Source organism: Sesamum indicum, linkage group LG12 (assembly GCF_026168435.1).
Source record: "Sesamum indicum cultivar Baizhima isolate 11 linkage group LG12, ASM2616843v1, whole genome shotgun sequence".
NCBI lineage: Eukaryota > Viridiplantae > Streptophyta > Magnoliopsida > Lamiales > Pedaliaceae > Sesamum > Sesamum indicum.
The window spans coordinates 5,486,020-5,494,638 of record NC_142668.1 but is presented as its reverse complement, the minus strand read 5'-3'; the positions used below and the strand labels follow the sequence as shown (position 1 = coordinate 5,494,638).

At 44.3% G+C, this 8,619-nt stretch overlaps 1 protein-coding gene across 1 annotated transcript; it reads left to right on the top strand.

Moving 5' to 3' along the window:
• Window positions 1-2,148: 2,148 nt before the first annotated feature.
• On the top strand, window positions 2,149-2,823 carry LOC105178751 (uncharacterized). Its single transcript, XM_011102287.2, has one exon. The coding sequence runs from the start codon at window positions 2,149-2,151 to the stop codon at window positions 2,821-2,823; it is 675 nt and encodes a 224-aa protein (XP_011100589.2).
• The last annotated feature ends 5,796 nt before the right edge of the window (window positions 2,824-8,619 follow it).

Below are 8,619 nucleotides of genomic sequence, written 5' to 3'. Positions count from 1 at the left end.
TCTATATATAATAGATATATCATATATACACACTTATATATATATGATATAAAAAAAACATGATTTGACAATGAATAGTAATTTTTGTTTTCAAAAAATACAACTAACATACAATATTTATATATATTTATATAAAAAATATATAAAATAGATATGATTTGACAATGAATAGTGAGTTTTGTCTCACAAATTCCGAGAACAAGCATACACCACTTACTTTAAATTAACTCAAAAATAAATCCAAACATAAACTCTATTTCCAACATACACTTATTTATTTCTATTTTTTTCTCTATATCTCTAACATACAAAATAAATTACTCCAAAAATAAAACCAAACATAATGTATGTTTATCCTGATAAGCCATGCGAAGAGGGAAGCAATAGGGAAAGAATTTAATTCTACCATTGTTGTTGCATCTGCCTTCCACCACTCCTCTCACGTGGATTGTTTTGGCAAAGGGGCATATTTTGTAGTTTGAAAATTTGGCATGAGAACTACCAATAATATGCAAGACTTCCATTTTTGTCCTTCACAATTTATTTGATTGGTATCTAGTAAAATATGTTGGAAAATACCGAAAACACCCTTCATTAAGGGTATTATCGTCTTTTCACTTTGGATTCGCGCCTCTTCTGTTGGATGGGTTGGAAAGGATCCGACTAGGACCCAACTCTGCCTTTAAAGACCCAAACAACAGTAGCTGTCCGATCACGGACGCTAGCCAGCAGGATAAGGCCACATGGCCCAGTCAACAGTATCCAGTTGTGCTCTATAAATAGACCCAGACGCCATAATAGGAGGTAACTATTCCACGTTCTTTGAGATTGAACTTTGTGATCGCAAACTTTTCTCTCAATCAACCTAACTTGAGCATCAGAGGGTCGTTGTCGGGGACGTGCCTGACGAGCTCATTGTTCTTGTTTTATTCTCAAGGACCCAATACTTGGTCTTGGAGGAATTAGCAATCCATGACGAGATCGCTTATCGAGGTCGCTGAATTCGTGCAAGATCAGTTGGCGCCGTCTGTGGGAAAGCCTGAGGATCGCCAGTCAACATGGAAGGTTCTTCGAGGAGAAATGCAATGGAGGATGAGACGCCTAGAAGAGGTGAAGGAGCAATGGTACACTTGACAAAAGACGAGTTGCAGAGGATGATAGAAGAAGCGAGTAGAAATGCCATCGTGGAGTACGAGAGGAGGACAACAACTCCAATGGTAAAAGAGGCTGCCAAGAGACAATTATTTGAAAGTAGAGAGCTGAGGAGGACATCTGGAGAACCAAGTCAGCCAGAATACAGAAGTCGAAGGCGAACACCTTCGGAGGCAGGTTCAAGTAGCCAAGTTCGAGCTAAGGGAAGGGAGCCAGTGATATCAAAAGCCGAGGTCGAAAGTGTAGGGAAGCAGATCGAACTCCTAGAAAAACAAATCGATGAATTGAAAAAGCGAGGGAAAATAGTTTCACATAACAAAAATTCCCCTTTTAGCAACGACATTTTGGTTCAAGTGGTGGAGCCTGGATTTAGAGTACCCGACTTGCAAAGATATGATGGAACCAAAGATCCCTACGAGCACATAGCAGCATTTGACATGGTGATGAATCTGTACGGGCAGCCAGGTCCTATAATGGCTAAATTATTTGCTACTACTCTTACGGGGAAAGCACATGAGTGGTTCATTAACTTGCCCCGTGGAAGCATTGATTCATATGAACAGCTCATTCAGAAATTCTTTTCCATTTTGTAAGCAGAAAGAAACAGAAAAGATCAGCCACCCATCTCTTTAATATACGACAGAAGGAGGAAGAGATGTTGAAAAGTTTCATGGGGAGATTCAACAACGAGATGATAGAGGTCCAGGATTTGCGCATTGACATGATGGTCAGTATTATAATCCATGGATTGAAGAAGGGCCCCTTTACATCTGCGCTCGCACGCGACCCGCCGGGTGATGTTGAGCAGCTAATGGCTCTGGCTCAGAAGTACATAGACGAGGAAGAGATGAATGCGATGAAAGATACTGAGCGGAGAGAGAGCGAGCAGGTATTTAGCCGACCGTATGATAGCAGAGAAGGAGGAAGTAAGGTAAAACAGGAGAAGCCAAAGAGCCAAAGTACCAACCTAGGTATCATAATTACACTCCGTTGGCCATGACGCATAAGAAGGCCTTGATGATGGTGGAAAATGTTGATCTATTGAAATGGCCGAGACACACCAGGTATACTCCATCCAAAAAATTTTCTAACAAGTATTGCAAATTTCATCGCGAAAGAGGGCTCGATACAGAAGAATGCTTTCAACTGAAGGATGAGATCGAGAGATTGGTGCGACAGGGTTTCTTCCGTGATCGGATTCCAGGTGGGTGTAAAACAGGAAAGGATGAAGTGAGCAGAAGTCGATCGAGGAGTAGAGATCGTAACCCCAGACTTGCGAAAACAGATAAAACCCCCGGAAACAGAAGCAATGCGCCAACCAAGGGAGTCATCTACACCATCGCAGGGGGATCGAGCGCTGGAGATTCAAGTAGAACTCGTAAGAGGTGTGCCAGAACTTTAGGCTCTAGCAGGGAAAGAGAATATGTGCTTAAAGTAGAAGAAGAAGAAGCAATTTCTTTTGACAGCTCAGATAAGCCGGAGGATAGCGAGACCATGAACGACCCTATGGTCATCAAGCTAGACATTGCGAATTTCGCTGTTCACAAAGTACTAGTTGATAGTGGGAGCTCGACGGATATCATATTCAAAAGTGTGGTTGATAAGATGGGATTAGAAAATGCTCGACTGGAACCAGATTCGGAGGAAGTGAAGTGGCGTCGCTGGACATGATCTAATTACCAGTGTCCATGGGAGAAGAACCTAAACACAAGACGCTAATGGTAAAATTCCTGGTGGTCGATACTCCATTTGCCTACAATGTGATTCTCATCTCCACCTATCACATGAAGATGAAATTCCCCATGGAGAATGGGATAGGGGAAGTGGCTTGCGACCAGAAAGTGGCTAGGAAATATTATAACTTATCGCTGAAGGGGGAGTCCGAGCAGAAGAAAAGGAAAGTTAGGGAGGATGCTGAACCTCGACCATATGAAGCTGAGCACTTGAAACCCAGCGATGAATACAAGGCTGTGCAGCTTGTACCAGGCGAGCCAGAAAAAACCACCAGAATAGGAGCGAACATGGGAGATGGAGAGATGGCCATGATCGAATTTCTAAGAAGGAATATGGAAATGTTTGCTTGGAGCCCATCAGATTTTACTGGGATCAGCCCAGAAATAATTGTGCATAGGTTGAATGTAGATCCTGTAGTCCGACCGGTGCAGCAGAAGAAGAGGTCGTTCGGGAACGACAAAAATGAGATCATCGGGCAGGAGGTCGACAAGCTACTCAAGGTCGCGTACGTGTCCGAAGTTCAATACACCGACTGACTTTCTAACGTAGTGCTTGTCCCCAAATCCTCCGGAAAATGGCGCATGTGCATAGACTTTACAGACTTGAATAAAGCCTGCCCGAAGGACCCGTACCCCTTGCCTAGGATTGACGTCATGGTAGATTCAATAGTAGGGTTCGAAATGTTCTCCATGATGGATGCCTACCAAGGATATCACCAGATTCACATGGCCGGAGAAGACAGAGATAAGACCTCATTCATTACTAACAAAGGGATTTATTGTTATAACATGATGCCTTTCGGTCTGAAGAATGCAGGTGCGACCTACCAACGGTTGTGAACAAGATGTTTGGCGATCTGCTTGGGAAAACCATGAAAGTTTATGTCGATGATATGCTGGTCAAGAGCAGGAGGTTGCAAGATCATCTCGAGCATCTCGAACAAGCATTCAGTATAATGAGGTCATATGGGATGAAGCTGAATCCAGATAAATGCACCTATGGAGTAGGGGGCGAAAAAATTTTGGGGTACATGGTCAACGAACGAGGAATTGAAGCTAACCCCGAGAAGATTTAGGCCATTATGAGCTTACGGTCGCCGTCCAAGATCAAAGACGTGCAAAAGTTGACAGGAAAAATCGCCTCCTTAAGTAGGTTTATTTCGCGATCAGCAGATAGAACCTCCAAATCTTTAAAGTCCTGAGAAAGTCTAAGAACTTCGAGTGGGGTGAGGAGTGCGAGAAAGCCCTGCAAAAGTTGAAAGAATATTTGACAAAACAACCCTTGCTAGCTAACCCAAAAGAGGGAGAAACACTGTTTTTGTACTTAGTTGTATAAAAGAATGCGGTCAGCTCTGTGTTGGTGCGGGACGAAGTCGGAAGCCAGAATCCAATATACTACGTCAGCAAAATGCTCCAGGGTGCAGAGTTAAGGTATTCGGAGATGGAGAAGCTGGCACTCACCTTGGTCATCACAGCTCGAAAGTTGCGACCTTATTTTCAATCGCATAAAGTGGTAGTAATAACGAATCATCCTTTGAAACACGTGATGTTGCAACCTGAAGCTTTCAGAAGGTTGATCAAGTGGGCCATCGAATTGGGACAATACGATGTTGACTATCAGCCCAGAACCGCACAGAAAGCTCAAGTTCTGGCAGACTTTGTAACAGAGCTATCTAGTGATTCTGAACTGTCTTAGACTGTGGAAGGACATAGTTGCAAATGGATGCTACATGTAGACGGATCATCAAATGCTAACAATGGAGGAGCAGGCATATTGATACAAGGAAATGGAGATCGAAGTAGCAGCTCGCCTATCCTTTCCCGTCACCAATAACGAAGCTGAATATGAAGCACTTATTCTGGGACTGGAACTTGCATATGAAGCTGGAGCCAGAGATCTAGAAGTTTTTACGGACTCCCAGTTGGTCGCATTACAGATTGAAGGAACCTATGAGACGAGAGAGAAGACGATGACATCCTATAGAGAGAATGTTAAGAGATTGATGGGTAAGTTTGATAAGTGTTCTATCCTGCAGGTACCAAGAGCATAAAATGATAAAGCAGATGCATTATCTAATTTGGAGCTGCAATGTCTGGGATCAAAGATAGAAAAATAATTGCCTTAATACGAGAACGATCAGCCATCTCGAGCAGGGAAGAAGTGCAAGTGGTTTCTGAAGCTGGATCGTGGAAAGAAGAAATTATCAAATACCTGGAGGACGACACCTTGCCTTCTGACCCTGTGGCAGCGAAGAGAGTGTTGAGCTACTCAGTTCACCTTGCTATCAGGTCAATTGTATAAGCGAACAGTTAAGGGGCCTCTCCTGAAATGCCTGGATGAAGAGAGAGCTCATTACGCGATGAGGGAGATCCATGAGGGGAGCTGTGGGAACCATTCAGGTGCAAGGTCGCTAGCCCAGAAAATCATACGACAAGGGTATTTCTGGCCGGCGCTAGTCAAGGATTCTAAAGACCTGGTGAAAAAGTGCGAGAGCTGTCAAAGGTATGCATCCCTGATACACTGGCCGACGACCCCCATTGAGCCGATCAGAATAGCATGCCCTTTCGACTAGTGGGGGATAGACATCGTGGGACCATTTCCCCCTACACAAGCACAAAAGAAATTCATTATCGTAGCAATTGAGTATTTCTCTAAATGGGTCGAAGCCGAAGCTGTAGCCAAGATATCCGAAAAAGAAGTCATCCACTTCATCTGGAAAAACATCATATGCAGGTTTGGAATACCAAGGATTTTAATTTCTGACAATGGAACTTAATTTCAGGGGAGAAAGATCACGGAATGGTGCAAGGAACTCAAGATCGCGCAACACTTCACGGCGGTCGCAAATCCACAAGCTAACGGGCAGACAAAGGTGACTAATAGAACAATCTTGCAGCATTTAAAAACGTGCCTCGAGAGCAAAGGATCGTGGGTTGATGAGCTGCCGAGAGATTTGTGGGCCTACCGCACAACACCTCGAACGGTGACTGGTGAGACTCCATTCTGTTTGGTATACGGTACAGAAGCTATAATTCCTGTAGAGCAAAGAGTCCCAACGGGTCATAATGTACGACCCCGAACCCAACCAGGACGAACGGGGCTTTGATCTCACGGTGATTGAGGAGAAAAGGGATGCAGCGTATGCCAGAAGCCTGCACCACAAGGGGTTAATGATGAAAAACCATGATCGAAAAATTCGACCAAGGCAGCTGCAGGTAGGAGATCTCGTCCTAAAGAAGGTTGAGACCTCGAAGCACGTGGTCAAATTAGATCCACCATGGGAAGGACCGTATAAAGTGATTGAGATCAGGAAGAAAGGTACATACAAGCTGCAAGACATGCAGGGACGGAACTTACCGCGACCATGGAATATCTAGAATTTGAAAAAAATTTACGCATAGGAGTGAAGGAGGTCGCATCTTTGTGCTTGTGAAAGGCCATCAACTGTTTGAAGAAGGAGGTCGCATTCTTGTGCCCGTGAAAGGCCGTCAACTGCTCAGAGAAAAGAGATTGCATTTTTGTGCCTGTGAAAGGCCAATAGTTCTTATCCTAGTGCCTAAAAAAGGCCGACCATATTGTACGTTTTTCACGCTTTAGGAAAGCCAAGTTCAGTTAAATAATAAACCAATCCAAAAAATTATGTGCATTTTTCTGTATGTTAAATTGCTATTCACCAGGATTCCTGATCGAGAACTCACATGCCAACTGAAAAAGAGGCATCCAAATAAAATGCGATCTGAAAAAGATGCACTTCACATGCCAACTGAAAAAGAGGCATCCAATAAAGTGCAATCTGAAAAAAGATGCACTCCACATGCCAACTGAAAAAGAGGCATTCAATAAAGTGCGATCTGAAAAAGATGCACTCCACATGCCAACTGAAAAAGAGGCATCCAAATAAAGTGCAATCTGAAAAAAATGCACTCCACATGCTAACTGAAAAAGAGGCATCCGGTAAAGTGCGATCTGAAAAAGATGCACTCTCCATGCCAACTAAAGACTACTCTATAAAGCACGATTTGGAGAGAGATTATATAAATGACCCCATCTGCGAGGCGTATGATATGGCAAAAGACTTTCGATTGGGCCATAAAAAGACCGATCTCAAAAAGAGTTTGGCTAGAAGAGGGTTACATAAAAAATTATGCCCCTCAGGGTCAGCACCCTAAATTACAGGAGTTCAAATATATCATCATCAAGAGTTACAAAAGCTCGAAGAATTACAAAAGTTCAAACACATTAGACCCCATATTACAAAAATTCAAAGAACTGCATCAAGGATCAGGTTCTATCTCGTCCCGTAGAGCTGCAAACTCATCATCCTCGAGAGCAGGTTCATCGGGATAGGGCTGGAGGTTTCCATCTAGTGTGATATCCATCTGGCTGCGATCAAAAGACTCTGAAAAACCACCAAGTTTCTCAAGCTGAGCCTCACATGTTTTGTAGCCCTTGGTGAAGAAATCAGCAGATTTGATCTCAACGGCAGTCTTGAACGTGTCAGACTTCAAAAAATCGCGGACAGTGGGTATACGCGAACTGGTCATAGCTTGATGATGTTCCTCCAAGGTGATCCGACCAGCTTTGCCTTCTTCCAGTCCCTGCTTGTGACCTTCCACCAGCCCGACCTCTCTGCCCGCATCAAATCCTTCTTTTCGCCCCTCTGACAACGCGATCTCCTTGGCCTTGTCAACTGCTAAGAGTTGATCTTTCAATTTTTGAATTTCCTCGGCTAGGGTCTGCATCTCCTCAACATGAACTCGATCTATTCTATCCCTCTCGGCTAGCTGAGCTGAAAGATCTTTCACTTTCTTATCGGATACCATGTGATTCCAGCGATAACTCATGCACTTCATGGATAGGCCTCGGAGGAAAGTGGCCGCCTACAATAACGGTCAGAACTAGGAGGTAAACCAAGCTGCGTCGGAGTATTCATCACCAGGGATCCTTGGTCACGAGGAAGAATTCCGAAGTCATATATATCCCAGGAGTCCTCTCCAGGCTCCGTGAAAAAAATAGAACTAGAAGTGGAGATGTTCCACTTTGGAACGAGGCGATCCCCCTTTAGTTCGGACACATGAGCCTGCTCGCCCTTCAGTTCTCCTCTCATCTCTTCCTAGCAAGCAGAAAGTCGCTCTAATCGCAGATACCGATCACGCTCATCTTGTTGCTCAGCCTTGTCTGCAGCTTCCTTAGTCATCCTGCTCATTGATTTCGCCCACCGGTTTAGACGAGGTAGGCTAGACTGTGAGGACTTCGAGGATCCCGAAGGCTCTGCAGGTCCCTTGTCCTTCGCCTTCTCTTGCTGTTTGTGTGAAGCCCGCTTTCTTTTCTTCAAATTTGTCCCTTCACTTTTACGATCGCGTTTTTCACTGAGGTCTTCTCTCCGAGCTTCGCTTCGATTGTCATCCAGATTCAGCTCCAGATCTTCAGAATTGTATCCATGTAAGTGAAGGGGGGGGGGGGTTTCTTCACTATCGACCTGAATGGGATTGTTGAGAGTGGGACTCTGAACGACACTAGGACTGGCAGGGACAGGAGCACGAGAAGGGGATTGAGCCGCAGTTGGGGTCAAAGAGGGATCAGCAGAAGAGACGATCTGCTTTCCCTTGGCCTTATTCTCTGTCGCTTTCAACCACAAAGCAAAGCGGGAATTCATAACTATACTATCTGCAAGATCAAGGGGTCTAGTGAGTAAATTCGAATAGAAGAACAAGGAAATACGTCAACATCGGA